General features: G+C 41.6%; 1 protein-coding gene across 5 annotated transcripts in view; it reads right to left on the reverse strand.

Moving 5' to 3' along the window:
• Nucleotides 1–8985, reverse strand: part of LOC147362998 (uncharacterized) — a 73339-nt gene extending 64354 nt beyond the window's left edge. For 2 of the 5 annotated variants that reach the window (XM_086323655.1, XM_086323654.1), the window contains exon 1: nucleotides 8837–8985. In XM_086323655.1, the coding sequence (XP_086179781.1) occupies nucleotides 8837–8954 (118 nt within the window). In that variant the 5' untranslated portion in view covers nucleotides 8955–8985. Of the gene's footprint in view, nucleotides 1–799; nucleotides 919–8836 lie in introns of those variants that run through there. The other 3 variants (XR_015135859.1, XR_015135861.1, XR_015135860.1) reach the window with 3 other exon arrangements.
• Nucleotides 8986–21577: the final 12592 nt, after the last annotated feature.

Here is a 21577-nt window from a genome sequence, read left to right on the forward strand (position 1 = left end):
ATGGCCCTCTGTCCTTAGTTCACCTCCCAATATCAGACTTATGTGGGTGCAAGTGAATCTCATGATGTCAAATTCCATTTTGACATCCCTTCCATTCCAGCGGATTTCAAAATGGAATTTAACATCTCCTTTGTGGTTGCAATCGTGTTGTATTTTTAATTAGAGGGTTTCTTCTTAATATTTTAGAGGTATAAAGTAATAGAGTCCAAAAATATTCCTCTCTGGGCATAGAGCAGAGGCTCTGAGAAGGAGAAGGACACAGTCTTACAAATGAATAGTCAGCTGAAGAAAATGTTTCGTTAATCCTTAATAGCAAAACAATAGAGGAAAGATTTGAGGATACCCCATATAATTAATAGAGTAGAACTAAGCATACCACACACGCTTCTAAGAAGATCACAGAATGTACTGTGGATAAAAAGCAATACAATGGTTAATCACTTAAGAGAAATCATGCAGAAAGTACTACATGTACCGCATCCAAGATAATGACCAAACCTCTTCAAAAATCATCCCATCTGGTAAATCTCTTCCAAAGCTCCAATTGCACCAGACCATCCTTTATCCATCCTTGACCCTTCAGGCACAGAGAGCTAATTTTACTTCCACTGCTTCAGCAATGAAAGCAACATGCAAATAAGCAACAACAAAATCCTCTTGATCATCGTAAAGACTCAAGAATGTTTGTAAGCTTAAGAATGAAGAGGGGAAAGGTTGGCAAAATACCAACGTGGATTTTCAAAGGGGCTGAAATGAGACAATGGCGTTTGGGTCACACTAAGAACACACACACACTGACCTCACACACGAGGAAGATGATCCAAACTCAAATCAGAACCAGGCGTTTCAGAACACTCTCAGGAGCGATACATGATCTTCTGGAATAATGGAACTAAGAGCAAATGAGTCATAATCATGCTAAATATTTATGGTTTTAAGAAACAGTCTTTTCCATCTGAATTATTGGTAAACCAACCATCCAACTCTAAGAGAGATTTTACATCTCTGTCGTAATTCTTGAAATCACCATTGCTATCCAGTGTTACCCAAACTCATAGGATTGAGCTGTATGATTTTAATTGAATTTGCAAAGTGGCGTATTAAGAGCAGATCTAACCAAAGAGACAAGGAAGCAAGAGGGTGAGGCTTAAAAGAATATTAACAGCTAGTGTTTTGTGGTTTCTCTTCAAATATCAAAGGAGATTAAATTGGAGTGAGGGAAATATTGGCCAATAAATTTCCAGAGGGAAAAGAAACTACCTCTATCTTCAACCTGTGAGTATGAGGGTGAGGAAGGACTTCAGTTAAGTGTTGTTTATAATGTTTCTCTTAAGTTTCAATTCAGCAGAATGAATTTGGTGACACCCCCAGGAGTTCTGTAGCAAGGTTAAATTTTGCACCCAGGATATTTTATGTTTACAGCATGCACTTAGAACTGAATTTTATTAAAATATGCATAAAAAATTCAGAGGAAAATGCCAATAGAGTCTTAATCTTGGAGGGCTAAGGGTACACCACTGTCTACTTCAAAATATAGACAGTTGAAAATGCTAAACAAAAGGTTACAGGTCAATTTTACTTCCTTTTTCTTGTAGCTCTTAAACAAGTTACACACATAAGTGATACTATCTGCATAAGATTTTGCATTTAGTTGCAATGTCAGATTTGTTTATAAAAATCATATTTTTAACCACTGGCCCCTGGGGCTCTGTTTTGGGCAGTTACAAGTTCCAGCCAGTTCAATTCTGATTTTTAAAAAGATAGTTCTTGTTTCCATGAACTTCCAATGGAGACATTTCAGGCCTTGGCTCAAAACTTTTAGTTTATACTTTCTGTGGCCTTACAAACTTACAATTAAGTTTATTTACTTAGCACAGAAAGCGCACTTCTGTTTGCCATGACTGGCGGGTGACCGCTGCCAGGCTTGGGGAGATCTGTGGAGTTTTTATTCCTTTTCTTTCTCTCTCTCTTTCCTTCCTCTGCTCCGCCCCAGGTCTGGGCAGCACTACTGTGAAATTTTCTTCCTAGTGCTTTTGAGTGTATTTACCACATATTTTGTTCCTATTCAGAACTTTTAACTCCATTCATAAAATTAGTGGTCCCACAGTAGTTAATAAGGGGCAGAAATCTTTATAGTCTTTTCCACTGTGGTTGAAATCGTGGCTTCTGTAATTTATGCCCAAGCATAACAAACTCATAAGCAGTTGTGGAAAACAAGACCTTCCATTCCTGGATTTGCTGCCACTTCAAGGAAAACACAGAGATGTTGCTGAATATTTATGAGAAATAAGTCCTTGTACTTGCTTTGCAGTCCACTCTAACATGGCAACACTGTGGAGTTTTTGCTTTGGTCTTAACCACAGAACTTAAATTAACATTTTTCTCCATCCATTCCCTACCCCCCACCCCCTCCTCTTTTTAGCTTAAGAGCACCAGAGCATAAAGTAAACGTGATCATTATGAGGTTCTAGAAATATATTGTAGCTGGGCTTCCCAGATAAGATGTTCATTAAAGGGCTAGCCTTTTATGTTATGAACACTATGTGGATTTCTATAATAAGTCTTAAAATGTCAATATGGGTTGGGGGCCAAACGGTCATGCCTCTCACAGCTAATTACTCATACTCAGTCCAGGAAGTACTGTTGTTTGCAATGTGTCTTAAGCTAGTATAAACTTGATTCTTTGATATTAAAGAAATTATCCAGGGCAAAATATGTGTGTGATGCAGCTCCACAGGGTAAGTGTTCAGCTTGCATTGACTCAGGGAAATGGGAAGAATGGAGACCTTTCTCTGGGCCCCTGTCTATGCACCTCTCCTGAAGCCTATCCAGAGAACTCTAGAATATTACCTGAGTTGCTACTATTTACAAGGCAATCCCTGAGTAAAAAGAAATGTCATTTTTTTTATATGGCAATTTCTACAACCTCTGGAACTGAGTTGAGAGGTGGCGCTAAATGCACAAGGCACCATCTGTGATCACTCATTTCATAACGCGGTATTAGACCTCACAGCTGTGTCATGGAAGCACAGCAGTGGGGAGGCCAACAGGAGTTTATCCAAGTCTATCAGTGCCTCCTGGAAGCCTCCCAAAGTGTAGACAGTTGTCCATCATCTTACAAAAGACCAGTGTCAACATGATCAACCTCATCACCAATTTCAACCCCAGCATAAAAGACTATTTACAAATGTCTGCTTATCAATAGTACCAGGATAGCCCTCTTATTTAAAATATAAATAAATAAAATATATGAGATGTCACCATTGTCCATTAGAAAAGCCCAATCTAAGACACTGTAGTGGATAACCATATATTTTTTTTAACTTCATGCCCATTTCTTCTTCTTGGTAGTTCTTAGGTATTCTCTGGAAGAAACTATTTCTTTTCCATGCAGAGTAGTTTGAGCAGGATGGTAAAGCAACATTCTGCTAGAGAGATGAAGAAGTCCTTGGATATTTTTTCCTCTTTCATTCTCTCAGGTCTTAATAATGATCACGTCACACAACAATCCCCATGAGTATAAGCTAAAATTTTTGGAGACATTTTCATTTCCTGATATCTCATCTCCCATAGCCATCAGACTCTGTCAATCAGTCTGTAAATATTTCTTGAATCTCCTTTTTATCCCCATCTCTCCTGCTACCAGAGTTAGGGCCCTTGACATGGGTCCCCTTCATTAATGGGATGGTCCTCTCAATAGTATGCCTGCCTCCCATCTCTCTACACTCCAACTCTTTGCAGTAATAGAAGTAACTCTTTAGTACATGATGCCTTATTATGGACCAGCTTAAAAGTGCTGCTGCTGCTAAGTCGCTTCAGTCGTGTCTGACTCTGTGCGACCCCATAGACGGCAGCCCACCAGGCTCCCCCGTCCCTGGGATTCTCCAGGCAAGAACACTGGAGTGGGTTGCCATTTCCTTCTCCAGTGCATGAAAGTGAAAAGTGAAAGTGAAGTCGCTCAGTCGTGTCCGACTCTTGGTGACCCCATGGACTGCAGCCTACCAGGCTTCTCTGTCCATGGGATTTTCCAGGCAAGAAGAGTACTGGAGTGGGTTGCCATTGCCTTCTCCTTAAAAGTGCTAAGCACTTTTAAAAATCTAATCTTCATAACTCTCCTGAAGTAGATACTTCTTTTCTCATTTTATAAACAAGAAAACCAAGGCTAAGAGATATTAAAAACTTAGTTATGATCACACAAGTACTACCTATTCTAGCCAAGATTTAAATTCACCTCTGCATGTTCCAAATTCTTTGTTTTAAAGGACATATAAATAGTCACTTTTTACAAATGTCATCACTTATTCCTCTGTTCACAATTCTGTGTGTGTGTGTGAGTGTGAGCTCAGTTGGGTCTAACTCTTTGTGACCCCAGAGACTGTAGTCCACCAGGCTCCTCTGTTCATGGAATTTTCCAGGCAGGAATACTAGAGTCGGTTGCCATTTCCTATTCCAGGAGATTTTCCCAACCCAGCGATTGAACCTGCATTTCTTGCATCTCCTGTATTGGCAGGTGGATTCTTAACCACTGCACCGCTTCGGAAGCCCCACTCACAATTCTAGTGGTTCGTAATGCATTGCCTGTACACTAAAGTCACAAACAGTTGAGGCTTTCCAGAGTCTGCCATTATTTAGGTTTTCCAACCACCCTTCTTGCTAATCGCCATGGTCACCTGAGACACAGACTTCCAGCCCTCCTGAACTGCTTGGTGTCCTTCAAACAAGTTACATTCTGTCCGCCTAGCCAGCCCTTTGTAGCCACAGCTCCTTTAGTCAGCAGTGCTTGTTCTGTTTTCTTCCATCTGAAAAATTCTCATCTTCAAGATGCATTTAGGATGTGATCTCTCTCTGGGATCCTCCTTGGACCGTCCGGCCAAGTTCATTTCTACCTCCCTGAGGTATTCATCACCCTTTGACATTCTCCTCCTGATTCTTCCTCTGAGCACTGTACTCTGAACACCTATGGGCATGTCTGTTTCTTTGTTAGGTTGTGGTTTCTTCAAACATGTGGGCTTCACTGGTTTCCCTATGCTTCCTGCTTCTATTCTGTCGCACCTTATTCTCCGCATATGTCAAGTCATATCATTCCTCTATTCAAAAAGCTCCAACAATTGCCCATTATACTAGAATAAAACCAGAAACACTCAACAAGTGCATGAAGCCTGATGTCACCTGAACTTACCCTCACCTTCCATGCCTCGCCTTCTCCAGGTTCAGCCACATGGCCTGCAACTATTTCTTGAAGAGGCCAAGGACATGCCTACTCAGAACTCTGACACTGACCACTCTCTCTGCCTCAGAGGCTCTTTGCCCAGAGGTCTACCTGGACATTCTTCTCACTCTTCAGACCTCGGGCAAATGCCAGCTCTTCAGAAAAACCTTCCCAGATCAGCCACATCAAATATAGAGAATCACAGCCACCACCCAACCCCTCAGTTCAGTTCAGTCACTCAGTTGTGTCCGACTCTTTGTGACCCCATGGACTCCAGCACACCAGGTCTCCCTGTCCATCACCAACTCCTGGAGTTTACTCAAACTCATGTCCATTGAGTCGGTGATGCCATCCAACCATCTCATCCTCTGTTGTCCCCTTCTCCTGCTTCTTTCAATCTTTCCCAGAATCAGGGTCTTTTCAAATGAGTCAGTTCTTCTCTGCAGGTGGCCAAAGTATTGGAGTTTCAGCTTCAGCATCAGTCCTTCCAATGAATATTCAGAACTAATTTCCTTGAGGATGGACTGGTTGGGTCTCCCTGCAGTCCAAGGGACTTTCAAGAGTCTTATCCAACACCACAGTTCGAAAGCACCAATTCTACGGTGCTCAGCTTTCTTTATAGTCCAACTCTCACATCCATACATGACCACTGGGAAAGCCATAGCTTTGACCAGACGGATCTTTGTTGGCAAAGTAATGGCTCTGCTTTTTAATAAACTGTCTAGGTTGGTCATAACTTTTCTTCCAAGGAGTAAGCATCTTTTAATTTCATGGCTGCAGTCACCATCTGCAGTGATTTGGGGGCCCAAAAAAATAAAGTCTGACACTGTTTCCACTGTTTCCCCATCTATTTGCTATGAAGTGATGGGACCAGATGCCATGATCTTCGTTTTCTGAATGTTGAGCTTTAAGCCAACTTTTTCACTCTCCACTTTCACTTTCATCAAGAGGCTTTTTAGTTCTTCTTCACTTTCTGCCATAAGGGTGGTGTCATCTGCATATCTGAGGTTATTGATATTTCTCCCGGCAATCCTGATTCCATCTTGTGCTTTATCCAGTCCAGCATTTCTCATGATGTACTCTGCATATAAGTTAAATAAGCAGGGTGGCAATATACAGCCTTGACATAGTCTTAGCACTGACCATTATCTATCATTCTGCAACACATTCAGGTGTATATCTCTCTGCTGTGTCCACTGAAGTGTAAGCTTCATGAAGTCAGGCCTGTGTCTGCTTTCTTCAGTGCTAACCCCCACAGCCTATGCCAACTGCTACTAAGTAAGCACAGATGAATTAAGCGAGCCTCTTCTCAACTTTCTAGTGTTTACGTTACCCATCACACTGAAGTGGCTCAAAACATACTTAGTATACAGGAGTGGGTGGTGGTGCAAAGTACAAAGAATTGCAATGGAATGTCTCCTTACAAACTTGATACGTCAAAGCTTCTTAATCCAAAGGGACTAAGCAAATTTCAGAAGCAAAGAAATGATAAGAGGATGCTGACTTGACAGACAGTTGAGACAGAAGAGAAGGCAAAGAGAATTACAAAATAGAACTCATGGAATTTTTCAGAGATGTCATATTTCAACATCTTGTGATCCACCCTGTCACAAATGTCTTCTTTATATCTAAGTTCTTCCTGGCGTCATCTCCAGATGGAAAGCAACTTCTCCTTGTTAGCCCATGAACCCCTTCACAGACTGGAATGTTCTAAATCAGGAATTCCTAATCCTTTCCTCTCTAAGTGAAACAAAGCTGGTGTTCTCATCTGGGACCATGTCCCAGAAGTGCATTTAAGTCAATTGCAGCCTAACCTTTGAGCTACCATTAATTCTTCTTGACCTTTAAGAAGCCAGGTGTCATGAGAAAATACCTCTTTTACTGTCTGCCATGATTTTCATGATGTATTAGGAGACTCTAAGATCCCATCCCAAATTTATTCTTTCCTATTTTCTAAATGTCCTGATGTGAGTTTGGTATAATATATTAATCCTTCATCTGTAAATGACTCCAGTTTTCTCTTTAGCAACAATGCTACTAACTTGATATTTACTTTTTATAAATATAAAATATATTCTATATATTTCAGTTCTCAATTCTCTCTCATGCACATGCACCATTGATAATTAGAATCTGAATGATTTGTCACTATATCAGAAAGTCTAAAAAGATTGGGAGAGAGATTAAGTTTTGAAGGAAAGGGGATGGATTTTTGTTTTGAACATTTAGATTTCAAGATGGTTTTGGAAAGTTAAATTCAACTTCTCCAGAAGCAGATAAATGTTGGTGCCTAGAGCTCTAGTCATACTCCCTGCCATTTCCAATTCACCCCAAACAACAATAAGAGACAATTCTTGCTCCAACATACCTTGGTGATCTCTCCTCCACTACTAAATGAAAAAGAAAATTCCCCATAATTCCAAAGATAAACCAATCATACCCAAACCTAGGTACTCTTGTGTTCTGGTATCGTCCTTAAATTTTTTATATATGCAAGGGCCAACATAGTTCCAATCATTTAGTAGTCACTCAATAAGTATTATAAAAGTCAGTCTTTAATTCTAAGACTGAGACTTTTATCATGTTGAGGATGGGAAACCCTAGCACTTAGCATTCAAGTCTCATATGTTAACACATCGTTTCCAAGTCTTGAGTTTTTGTCCCCACAGACTGTGTCGCTCCCAGGTTACACAGCTTGCTCCAGCTGCCTCAGCCTGACCTCGGATGCTCTCCTGGCTCCTCTCCTCAGTCTCATCCTCTCCTCAGAATCCAAGTCCCAGCCCTTCCAAGGGACAGCTCTGAGCGACCCCACTGTCTCTGATCTCAATGGGCTCTAAAAGTCTGGCCACGGCTTCAACATTTCAGTATATGCCCTCACCCACCTTTTGCTCTTTCATGTGATCTAGTCATCCCTCTTTGACTCGAGTGCTAATTCCTACAAAACAGCAAACCAGCCTCTAATTTCTTTTGAGCTTTAACCTCTTTTTTCATAGAACTCCAGGAGTACTGGTTGTTGAAATGAGCCACCAAAGTCCCCAATAGAGCCATGTGTATTTGAGAGGACAGAGCACTTATGTTCTGATGGAATTATCCCAAATAAGCTCTTGTTCTAAATGAGTTGCCACAAGTGACTCCCTAGACTAGACCACAAGGAATAGGTGGTAGACTGGCTGGAGGAGCTCCCTCTTGCATCAGCAACTTGGTGGGGAAGGTTCTCCAGTCCATTCCAACCTGGACTGAGAGATGGCTTCAGCAGTACCTGGAAAACTGGCCTAAGGGAGGTGTCAGCCAACACCCTTGGTGGGTGATTCTGGGCTGCCTCACTTTCAGCTGAGTCCCAGGAGATTGCAGAATGAACTCAGAAAGGAGGGGCCCCATGGAAGAAGTGTTCCAACACACGCCACATCCTCAGAATCTATTTCAAGACTGGCTGCTCACCCATTGCCCTGCCCAAGCTCACTCCATGCCCATCTGTCTAGGAGCTTCCTTATTCCTCTCAACTCAATCTGAAAGAAAGGCTCCAGGTCATTTTGACAAATGGGAGAATCTTTCTCCTTCATTTTACCTACCTCTCCTCATTAGAATGCTTTTTACCTCTTTCTCTCCCCTCCCCTTCCCCTCTCTTACCTTCTTTCTCCTCTCCCCTTCTCTCTTCTCTTCTCTCTTTCCTAATCATTTCTGTGTTCAAACTCAGCCTTCTCTCTAGCTCACCTTCAGCACAATGACATTTTCTTCCCAATGGCATTGACAAGACTTGTGTTTGTCTTTCCCACCTGTTTGTCAAGTTTTCCAAATTGGACTGAACTCTCTCCTTCTATTTGCTTTTACAACATCACAAGGCATGCAGGGTGAGGTGAATGACTTGGCAGCATCCCTTATAACTCAGGGAAAAAATCAGCACAGGGCTAGCTCCAGCCAGCTGCTCTCTGGACTGACCTCATTCACCTTGAAATCAGGGCGCTGGAAACAGGAAGGGGAGAGGCAAGCCATGTGCATGGCTGTGTCACTACATACTCTGCTAGAACGTGTCTGCATGTAGTGGGAGTGAGGAAAGATCTTTACACAGAGAGGAGAAAGCTACAGTAGTGGGGTGAGAGGCAGACCCACCTTTGTGTCTGTGACAACAATCAGGAGAAATATTCCGCTCAAAAAATTTCTCCTGTACCTGCACTGGAGGATGGCTAATTCTATCCTACAGCATGAGTTGCCTCATTCTTGCTGATTTATAATGTTAGGTACATAGGCATGCAATTAAGATTTTCCTGGAATCACCCCACTTAACCCAATGACAATGGGGAGCAGGATTTCCCCATCTTAACAGCTAGTTCAGAGCCCAAGTGGCAGTCCACTAGCAGCCAACGCTAGAAGAAGCTGAGTGGCAGTTCTAATTGACCATTTCTACCCAGGCTCCTCTTAGGAACATACAATATGAGCTGTCACAATCTCCTGCCAATCACAAGAAATCTGACCCAGAGAAAGCCCCATCTCAGAGCGAGGGCTGTTTATACATCCAATGAATTCAGTTTCCATTGCGTGATCTTATTGTTAGGCCATGGCAGAGAAAAGCCTGCCTAATCATATCATAAAATCATGAACTTAGTAGATTATAGATGATAACTTCAAATCTAAATCTGTCCTCCGGCTGCCTAAACAGGCGGCCACTTAACGTTTGACCTCATCAACTCTTAGAGCTCTAAGTCTGTTGTTGGGGGTTGCTCAGGAGCTTTCGCAGAGTTGCAGCTTACCAAATACTCAGGAGGCATTGCTGTTTTATGACACAGAAAAAAGAAAGACAAGTCTGCATTTTGATGCACAGTGAATAGAACTTCTAAACGAGCTGTTTTCCTGAAATGCAAGGGATGAAGGCAATACAGGAAATTTATACAGACACATTCCATGCCACATTTGCCTGTTTTTCTCTCAGTCAAGGAGAGATTTTTTTCACTCTGACACCATTTCAACAACACACATGTCATAAGCAATGGGGGCTGGAAGGAAAGAAGCCCGCAAAGGCAAACTAACTAGACAGATAGCAGCTCATTGGTGGCACATATGCGTGCTCAGCTCTGGTGGAATGATCTGGCTGTAATAAGGCTAGACACATGAATTTCTAAACATCTCTACAAGTGGTTAGTTAGCAAGGTGGCCACACAGTCACAGATGCACTGACAGGGGAACTACAGGAGAAAACATGGTATTTCCGTTTGCAGCTGTCATCTCCACTCCACTGGGGGGACACAGCCAGTGTCTTCTCTCCCCAAGTTAACAGGAGGCTGTGGAAAAGATAACAGAGCTTCAGATTCCCCACCCACTCAGCAGGAGGAAAACAGGGGTGATGAGACCAAGAAACTGCTTCCGAATTCTCCATCTGTGGACGGACACACACAGCTGTGCCTCCATTTTTCAGGCTTACATCATTCAGCTTGTTTCTGAGCATTGATGAATTCTGCAAGGAAAATAACAATGGCAGCATAAGTTACTGTTTCCAAACACACACAGCCCCCTCCCCGCAGGAAAATCATAGTTCAGTCCCTTATGGACAGGGCTTAGCCATGCAACCAACTCTAACCAGTGAAAACTGTGGAAAGTGACTGATATGCAGAAGTTTTAGGGCCAGTATATAATGCCCAGGCTCTCTTTTTCCTTCTGCTTAATGACCAGCAGTGCTCCAAAGAGGAATTGCTCTATTAGTCTGGGTCCTAGAATGAAGACAGCACAAAGTAGTATTAACATGGACCCGAGATGAGTATGAGCAGGAAAGGACTTTCATCGTTGGGAACCACTGAAATTTGGGTGTCCTTTGTTACTGAAGCATCGAAGAGCCTAGCCAATTCTGAGTCAATTTAAGAAAGCTAATGGACCACCTATAATAGATAGAAGGGTGGGTGACATCCTTGCTTGTGAATGTCACACATTTCCTTCCTCTTGTCATGATCTCGTTCTTATCTCTAGTCAGTCAGTGTCTGGTTTAGTTCTATCCTTGATTTATTCACCTGATCTTCCTCAAGTGCGGTTTCAGGCTGGGCAACTCTCTTGGGCCTCAGGAGTGAACACATTTTAGGCTGATGCTACGACTAATTCAACTGGAAGAAGCAACTGTGGATCTGACTATCATAGCATGTAATTATCGTCTTTGAACATTGGCTTATTATCTTTGCAATGGACACATTTATCCAGTTTTACACAAAAGTACGGCTCAGTAGTAAAGAATCCTCCTGCCAGTGCAGAGGCTGCAGGAGACACAGATTCAATACCTGGGTCAGGAAGATCTCCTGGAGAAGGGAATGGCAACCCACTCCAGGATTCTTGCCTGGAGAATCCCATGGACAGTGGAGCCTGGCAGTCTGCAGTCCCTGGGGTCACAAAGAGTCAGACACGACTGACCATGCACGCACATGTGAAAGTATACAGATGTTATCTCTTAATATTAGAATGATGTGGTCAGAGAGCTACATGACAAAAATGACCTATCATAATATAACATAATCATTTTAGAGACTATATACAAAAAAAATGTTAATATTAAAATGGGAATCAGGAACATTCTAAGAATCAGAGTAAATGGTGGGTTTCTAGGCATAAAATCCACTGCATCTTAAGGTACTTTTATCTTATTTAATCCAATTACTATACATCAATTACCTTCTATGGGCACATCATTATACTTTTTCAGGAAGGAGTTTTGAGGCTCACCCATGTCCTTTATTTGCTAGCAAAAGGCAATGGCCACTTATATCTCACCCAAAGCTCATAAAATTTTATCTTATTCTTCTCCTTCAGATTTTAAGAGTTAAATCACCTCACCAAGGAGATCTAGATTTGAGTGGGTAAGGATTTCTCAGGGTTTAGAAATTACGCCATTAATTATAAAAGACAAACAAAGTTAGAAAAAGTTAATGGCTTGACATCACAGGAAGCAATATTCTAGAACCATGGAATATTGGATTTGACCAAGAGGAAGTATATGAGATCCTGAGACACAGAGAGGTTCAGTAACTCAAAAACAGTAAGCCCAGAGCTTCTATGTCCTCCCCAGCACATTGGTGCTTTGCTGAGGATGTGCTAAAGAATCCCATTCGAGATGAAATTTGCTTCAAAAAGAACATAGAGAATAGGAGAATTAAGAATATGGGAATTACAAATACAAATAATATCCAGAATAGGTGCTCTATTTAAAAAAAAAATCCCTGACAGTCTTAGCCTTTGCTTGGATGCAAAATGACCAGACACTCCTCTATTCTGTTGTGGGACCTTACTGATTAGTAATAAAAATTAGTAATAAAGCCCACCACCTTCTTAGTGGGCTTTTCTACAAGCTGGTAATAGTTCTACTTTGTTCTATAAGATTAACCTAGTCCAGTGGTTTTGAAACAAACAGAGGTGCCATTTTGTCCCCCAGAAGACATTTGGCAATGGGTAGAGACATTTTCAGATGTTACAACTACCAAATTATTACTGACAGGAATACTAAGTATTATATAATGCATCAAATAATGCCCAAAATAAACAATTATCTAGCCTCAAATGTCAATAGTGCTGAGACTGGACTAGATTTGAGCTGGACATGGAACAACAGACTGGTTCCAATTAGGAAAAGGAGGACATCAAGGCTGTATATTGTCACCCTGCTTATTTAACTTCTATGCAGAGTACATCATGAGAAATGCTGGGCTGGAGCAAGCACAGGCTGGAATCAAGATTGCCAGGAGAAATATCAATAACCTCAGATTTGCAGAACACACCACCCTTATGGCAGGAAGTGAAGAAGAACTAAAGAGCCTCTTGATGAAAGTGAAAGAGAAGAGTGAAAAAGTTGACTTAAAGCTCAACATTCAGAAAGTGAAGATCATGGCATCTGGTCCCAACACTTCATGGCAAATAGATGGGGAAATAGTGGAAACAGTGGCAGATTTTTTTGGGGGGGGGTGTTCCAAAATCACTGCAGATGGTGATTGCAGCCATGAAATTAAAAGATGCTTGCTCCTTCGAAGGAAACTTATGACCAACCTAGACAGCATATTAAAAAGCAGAGACATTACTTTGCCAACAAAGGTCTGTCTAGTCAAGGCTATGGTTTTTCCAGTGGTCATATATGGATGTGAGAGTTGGACTATAAAGAAAGCTGAGCACCAAAGAATTGATGCTTTCGAACTGTGGTGTTGGAGAAGACTCTTGAAAGTCCCTTGGACTGCAAGGAGATCCAACCAGTCCATCCTAAAGGAGATCAGTCCTGGGTGTTCATTGGAAGGACCGATGTTGAAGCTGAAACTCCAATACATTGGCCACCTGGTGCAAAGAGCTGACTTATTCGAAAAGACCCTGATGCTGGGAAAGATTGAAGGGTAGAACGAGAAGGGGATAACAGAGGAGGAGAAGGGGACGACAGAGGATGAGATGGTTGGATGGCACCACCGACTCAATGGACATGGGTTTGGGTAGATCCCAGGAGTTGGTGATGAATAGGGAAGCCTGGTGGGCTGGGGTCACAAAGAGCTGGGCACAACTGAGCGACTGAACTGGAACTGGAACTGGAATTCCAATCTAGTCCAATTCCTTTTTGAGACAAAGCCCTTCCCATATTTGAAAGAGACTATATTATTCATTCTAAGCCTTTTTTGTGCTAAATACCTTCTCATCATTCTGTATGTGATGCAGTTTCTCTATCCTGTGGGAACTTTGTTGGACATACTTCAGTGTGTCTCCATTAATTGTCTCACCTGGAAGGGCACACAGTTAGCTAGATCAATCATTGACCGACAAGATTCTTAATTCCATGATAACAGCACCATGTGTGCTCAATGCACAGAGAAGCACCAATAAACCATCACTAGAAGCATGATAGGAGTCTGGTGTCTTAGATCAGAGTGTGGACTCAGCAAGACTTTGTGGTTTTTTTACATGATGGTAGAAAGAGCAGTAATTGCAAAAATAATACCTACTACATATCGAATGGGTATCTCTGGTTCAGCTCAGTCACTCAGTCATGTTAGACTCTTTGCTACCCCATGGACTGCAGCACACCAGGCCTCCCTGTCCATCACCAACTCCTGGAGCCTACTCAACCTCTTATCCATCACATTGGTGATGCCATCCAACCATTTCATCCTCTGTTATCCCCTTCTCGTTCTACCCTTCAATCTTTACCAGCATCAGGGTCTTTTCCAATGAGTCAGTTCTTTGCATCAGGTGGCCAATGTATTGGAGTTTCAGCTTCAACATCAGTCCTTCCAATGAATATTCAGGACTGATTTCCTTTAGGATGGACTGGTTGTATCTCCTTGCTGTCCAAGGGACTCTCAAGAGTCTTCTCCAAAACCACAGTTCAAAAGCATCAATTCTTTGGTACTCAGCATTCTTTATAGTCCAACTCTTACATCCATACATGACCATTGGAAAAGCCATAGATTTGACAAGATGGACGTTTGTTGGCAAAGTAATGTCTCTGAATAGATTGGTCATAGCTTTTCTTCCAAGGAGAAAATGTCTTTTAATTTCATGGCTGCAGTCACCATCTGCAGTGATTTTGGAGCCCAAAAAAATAAAGTCTCTCACTGTTTCCATTGTTTTCCATCTATTTGCCATGAAGTGATAGGACCAGATGCCATGATCTTAGTTTTCTGAATGTTGAGTTTTAAGCCAACTTTTCCACCTCCTCTTTTACTTTCATCAAGAGGCTCTTTAGTTCTTTGCTTTCTGCCATAAGGGTGGTGTCATCTAAATATCTGAGGTTATTAATATTCCTCCCAGCAATCTTGATTCCAGCTTGTGTTTCATCCAGCCCAGCATTTCACATGATGTACTCTGCATATATATGAAATAAGCAGGATGATGGACTCCTTTCCCAAATTGGAACCAGTTTGTTGTTCCATGTGCAGTTCTAACTGCTGCTTCCTGACCTGCATACAGATTTCTCAGGAGGCAGGTCAGGTGGTCTAGTATTTCCATCTCTTGACGAATTTTCCACAGTTTATTGTGATCCACACAGTCAAAGGCTTTGGTAAAGTCAATAAAACAGAAGTAGATGTTTTTCTGGAACTCTCTTGCTTTTTCCATGATCCAGTGGATATTGGCAATTTGATCTCTGGTTCCTCTGCCTTTTCTAAATCCAGCTTGAATATCTGGAAGTTCACAGTTCATATACTGTTAAAGCCTGGCTTGAAGAATTTTGAGCATTACTTTGCTAGTGTGTGAGATGAATGCAATTGTGTGGTAGTTTTAACATTCTTTGGCATTGCCTTTCTTTGGGATTGGAATGAAAACTGACCTTTTCCAGACCCATGGCCACTGCTGAGTTTTCCAGATTTGCTGACATACTGAGTGCAGCACTTTCACAGCACTGTCTTTTAGGATCTGAAATAGCTCAACTGGAATTCCATCACCTCCACTAGCATTGTTCGTAGTGATGCTTCCTAAGGCCCATTTGACTTTGCATTCCAGGATGTCTGGCTCTAGGTGAATGATCACACCATTGTGGTTATCTGGATCATGAAGATCTTTTTTTAATAGTTCTTCTGTGTATTCTTGCCACTTCTTATTATCGTCTGCTTCTCTTGCTGCTGCTGCTGCTGCTGCTAAGTCGCTTCAGTCGTGTCTGATTCTGTGCGACCACATAGATGGCAGCCCACCAGGCTCCTCTGTCCCTGGGATTCTCTAGGCAAGAACACTGGAGTGGGTTGCCATTTCCTTCTGTTAGGTCCATACAACTTCTGTCCATTATTGTACTCATTATTGCATGAAATATTCCCTTGGTATCTCTAATTTTCTTGAAGAGATCTCTAAAGAATCTGCCTGCAGTGCAGGAGACCCAGGTTCAATCGCTGGGTCTGGAATGCCCCCTGGAGTAGGGCATGGCAACCCATTCCAGTATTCTTGCCTGTAGAATCCCATGGACAGAAGAGCCTAATGGGCTGCAGTCCATAAGGTCACGCAGAGTCGGACATGACTGAAGTGAGTGAGTAGCAGCAGCAGCATGTATTGAATGTTGATAATACAGCAGATACCTTCATAAGGTATTTATATACATTATCTTAATTAATTCTCTGCAAAATCCCATGTAGTAGGTTATGTTATCATTTTTACAGATGAAGAAACCAATTCCTAGATAGGTTAAAAAAAATTGACTAAGAAAGGCAATGCCAAAGAATGTTCAAACTACTGCATAATTGCACTCATTGCACACACTAGTAAAGTAATGCTCAAAATTAATTAATTAGTTAATATGTGAACCGTGAACTTCCAGATGTTCAAGGTTTTAGAAAAGGCAGAGGAACCAGAGATCAAATTGCCAACATCCGCTGGATCATCGAAAAAGCAAAAGAGTTCCAGAAAAACATCTACTTCTGCTTTATTGACTATGACAAGGCCTTTGATTGTGTGGATCACAATAAACTGTGGAAAATTCTGAAAGAGATGGGAATACCAGACCACCTGACCTGCCTCTTGAGAAACCTATATGCAGGTCAGGAAGCAACAGTTAGAACTGGACATGGAACAACAGACTTGTTCCAAATAGGAAAAGGTGTACATCAAGGCTGTATATTGTCACCCTGCTTATTTAACTTCTATGCAGAGTACATCATGAGAAACGCTGGACTGAAAGAAACACAAACTGGAATCAAGATTGCCGGGAGAAATATCAGTAACCTCAGATATGCAGATGACACCACCCTTATGGCAGAAAGTGAAGAGGAACTCAAAAGCCTCTTGATGAAAGTGAAAGTGGAGAGTGAAAAAGTTGGCTTAAAGCTCAACATTCAGAAAACAAAGATCATGGCATCCAGTCCCATCACTTCATGGGAAATAGATGGGGAAACAGTGGAAACAGTGTCAGTTTATTTTTTTGGGCTCCAAAATCACTGCAGATGGTGACTGCAGCCATGAAATTAAAAGACGCTTATTCCTTGGAAGGAAAGTTATGACCAACCTAGATAGCACATTCAAAAGCAGAGACATAACTTTGCCAACAAAGGTCCGTCTAGTCAAGGCTATGGTTTTTCCCAGTGGTCATGTATGGATGTGAGAGTTGGACTTTGAAGAAAGCTGAGTGCCGAAGAATTGATGCTTTTGAACTGTGGTGTTGGAGAAGACTCTTGAGAGTCCCTTGGGCTGCAAGGAGATCCAACCAGTCCATTCTGAAGGGGATCAGCCCTGGGATTTCTTTGGAAGGAATGATGCTAAAGCTGAAACTCCAGTACTTTGGCCACCTCATGTGAAGAGTTGACTCACTGGAAAAGACTCTGATGCTGGGAGGGATTGGAGGCAGGAGGAAAAGAGGACGACAGAGGATGAGATGGCTGGATGGGATCACCGACTCGATGCACGTGAGTTTGAGTGAACTCCGGGAGTTGGTGATGGACAGGGAAGCCTGGCGTGCTGAGATTCATGGGGTCGCAAAGGGTCGGACAAAACTGAGTGACTGAACTGAACTGAACTGAACTGAAGCTCATGAAGCTAGTGATCATATTGACCAGACCCAAACCCAGACCTGCCTAATCTGAAAACCGAGGCTCTTAATCCCCCAAAATGTGCTCTAACCCATCCTCCTAAAATATGGATAAAATGGCACGTTTTACCAAAGAGTAGCAAACTACCATGAATTAGCTAATGCAACCATCTTAATATGCGTGCACACATCTTGGCAGGAGGTCTCACTTCTTTGCAACCTAAGACCAGAACATATTTTGCAAGAAAACAAAGCTCCTAGGAGGAATGCGTCTCATATTTTAAGCGTCAAAAGCTTTGTTTTCAGTAGTCTCTTTGGCAAAAGCAAATCAACAGCAAGGTGAAGAAAAGAGAGGTTTCCAGCATTCTCATGATTCTCTGTCCCACTTAAAATGGAAAACTCTGGTCTGGCCCATGCCAGATTCATGAGTATCCAGGGACCTTCCATTAGTGAGTGATGGTTACAAATTGTCGTGCCTTCAGCATATCAGGTTTATTTTTGTTTCAAAGGAGTTTGCGTAGTCTCTGCTCTGTGCTTCTACATTTGCACCTTAAAGACTGGAGCTTTTGGGCTTAAGACTCATGGATTTTTTTTCTTTAGAAAAGGGTGGGCTATATTTTTTTCTTTTGGCAGCTCTTAAATTAGTCAAGTTACCATGTAATCTTTGAGTTTCACCAAGTGGCTTCAAGGATTAGATACTGAAAGCGCAAGAAAAGTGCTTGGATTACCAACTTTCAATATGTTGCATCTTAGAGCTGGTCTTTTCTTTCTTTTACAATCCAGGAGTATATTTCTATCATATTTATATAGCATTTTCCTGAAGACAAGAAAAACTCTGCTAGCAGAGGTAAGGGAGGAGTCACCTGGCATTTAGAGGGTGAAGCTCTTTTGGCAGAAGAACTCACATTAAAACTCATCATAATTTCACTTTCATTTTTAAAAGTAAGAGTCTTTGATATTGGTCTCTTTTTGTCAGTGTAAATGTCTCCTCTTTCCTTACTCCTGGGATGATCTCAGTTCTTCTCTGTAGAGGAGAGAGAGAACTTTCTTAGAATGTACTTCCAAAAAGATGTCTCTTGCTTTCATCGTTTATCTACTCCCACATCCCCAGATGTTTCTTCAAGTTGCTTCTCCCAGTGCTTTTCCACCTACCCCTAGTGACTTGTTCTCACTCTTCCAAAAACAAGGCCTGGATCAACGATAACAGAAGGGAGAGTTGATTCAGCTCAGCACCATCAAAGACAGGCCAGAGGACTTGCCTGGTGGTCCATTGGTAAAGGATCTGCCTGCCAGTGCAGGGGACATGGGTTCAATCCCTGGTCTGGGAAGAGTCCACATGCCACAGGGCAACTACGCCCACGCACCACAACTACTGAGTTTGTGCCCAGAGACCGTGCTCTGCAACGGCTGAGCCTGCCCACTGCAACTACTAAAGCCCAGGAACCGTAAGGCCTGTGCTCCACAACAGGAGAATCCACAGAATGAGAAGCCCACACGCGCGACAGAGTAGCCCCCACTCACTGTGACTAGAGAAAGCCTGCGCATAGCAACAAAGATCCAGCTCAGCCATAAATAAAAACAAATAAAGTTAAAAGAGAAAAACCAGAAAATCCAAGCCCTTCCTAAATAATGCCAACTCCTCAAACTGCCCAGTCGGATTTCAAAGTCTCCAGTAGGGATCAGAAAACTTTCCTTGTAAAGGCATGCTGGCCATGAGATGGAATAATTATTGCTCTTCTGTACCATGGTCTTCCCTGCCTGACCAGCAATATCAGATAGGTTTTAAGAGAATTAATTGAGATATATGTCTGAAATCTTTTAAATCATGGTAAGATGGCTCAAAATTCAAAGGATGAATATTATTACTAAGTAGGAGACCATGATCAAAACAAAAATCCCATCCAAGTAGATGTGAAGAGAAAAGATGAATCAAGTAAACAGCCCTCAGACCAAACACTAACACTTCTTGGAAACAATTCTTGAATCTCAGACTTAGCTGAATCACCCTCACCTGGATTTTTCCAGTGAACTTGCACAGCACTTCTTGTGTGTTCTCTCATAGCAACGATTGGGGATTTTCTCATCTGTTCCCCTATTGTATTAAAAGCTCCTTCTGGTGGACAGAAGCTCATTTGTCTCTGTCCCCAGTGCCTAGTGCAGAGTCTGCTATATAACAGGCACCCAATAAATGCTCATTGATTTAATTAATGAGTTAGCTAATTAATAATTAACACAAGCCAGCATTTACTGAGTGCCAAATAATAGACAAGGACTTCCCAGGTGACTCAGTGGTAAAGAATCCGCCTGCCAGTGCAGGAGATGCAGGTTCAATTCTTGAGTTGGGAAGATCCCCTGGAGAAGGAAATGTCAACCCACTCCAGTATTCTTGCCTGGGAAATTCCATGAACAGAGCAGCCTGGCAGGCTGGGGTCACAAAAGGGTCAGATATGACTTGATTAAACAACAATAATTAATATAATTCAAAGGATGGCTGGTAAAACACAAAATACGTTAGTAAGATAAAAGATTTATAGAATAGTTTGGAATTAAACACAGGGATGAAATCCATCAATCCATTCATTCAATAAGTAGTTCATCTTACTACAAGACAAAGAAATGCATAGACTTGGAGATTCAGTTTCAGGGATGGGAGATGGCACATGAAAACCTTGGGAAATCCTAAATATGAATATATTTAAGCAATGAGCAAAGAGGTTTGTCTTTAGAAGCAGGCTAGTGTCAGATGGTGCCTAGCATGAGCTGCTTGGCTAAAGAGTTTGTGATTTCTTCTACAAACCACAAGAAGATAGTTTGCAGAAGGACAAGATAGATGGGTTTCAGACAGCAAGTGCTAGAGGCAGGGAGACCTGTTAGGAGGATATTATAGAAAGTCACGGAAGAGGGAATGGCAGTCTCCATGATTAGGCTACTAGGTAATTATCCCCTGGGGTCTCTCTCCCTGTCCTAAATTAAGTTGTAGATGCTCCTGCTACGACATCATGCTTAGTTGCTTTTTAAAACAGAACCTGGGCAAGAAGAAGAGGAATCTGTGGGTATAAAAGCTAAGAAGCAACATTGAATTCAAGGCTTCACACTATTTCAGCTTGGGGGCGGCATCACTCAAGTGGTTAAGGAGACTGGTAAATCCTAGGGGTAGCTATCAGCTCTCTCCTCTTTTAGGCTTCCCTCTATAGAAACCATGAACATCTTAGTTTGAAAAGACACATATTAGACAATGACGGTGCTCATTTTCAATTACATCTTTATTTCTGATTGGAATTAGATTACAAATATTCCTTGATATAATTCATATGTTTACCTATTCATTCATTTTCTACTAGGATGGTGAAAATGAATAAAACATAGACCTCCTAAATTATTAATTTTCCCTTGAAATTTAAAAAGCAGAATTGATCCTCCCAATGAAACACTGACATGATTATTATTACTTGTATCTTATAAAGTTTGTATTAGATAAAGTTTATAACCAATTCATGCATATTTTTAGAATATTTGGAGTCATTCAAGAAATGTCTCAATATATTTTAAGAAAATAAAATTTTTCCTTCTCTTAGCAGTTGGGTCAAGTGACAGAAATACCCAAATCAAATGACAGCCTTATCTTCCCAAACATTTTCCAAAAGCCTCTTGCATTTGGGGTCCAACAGTTAATTCTCTGTGACTAGTTCTCCTATGTCATTCCTCCATTCCTATTTTTACTTTAAATGCCATCTCTTTTTGCTGTTTCCCACAATGGTTTTAGCCTTTCTTGGTAATCTAATGCCCCAGCCAATTTCCTGAGGTAAAGATGTGTTTATATAAAAATTGCTATCAGGAAACAGTTCAAGTATTGAGAAAAGTCAGTGTACATTTTAACTGACAACCCCATAAATAGATGAAGATGGAGTCACATTTCAGGATCCTGA

Source organism: Bos grunniens, chromosome 11 (genome assembly GCF_055505025.1).
Source record: "Bos grunniens cultivar Pamir isolate PY7600 chromosome 11, Bosgru_T2T1.0, whole genome shotgun sequence".
Taxonomy (NCBI): domain Eukaryota; kingdom Metazoa; phylum Chordata; class Mammalia; order Artiodactyla; family Bovidae; genus Bos; species Bos grunniens.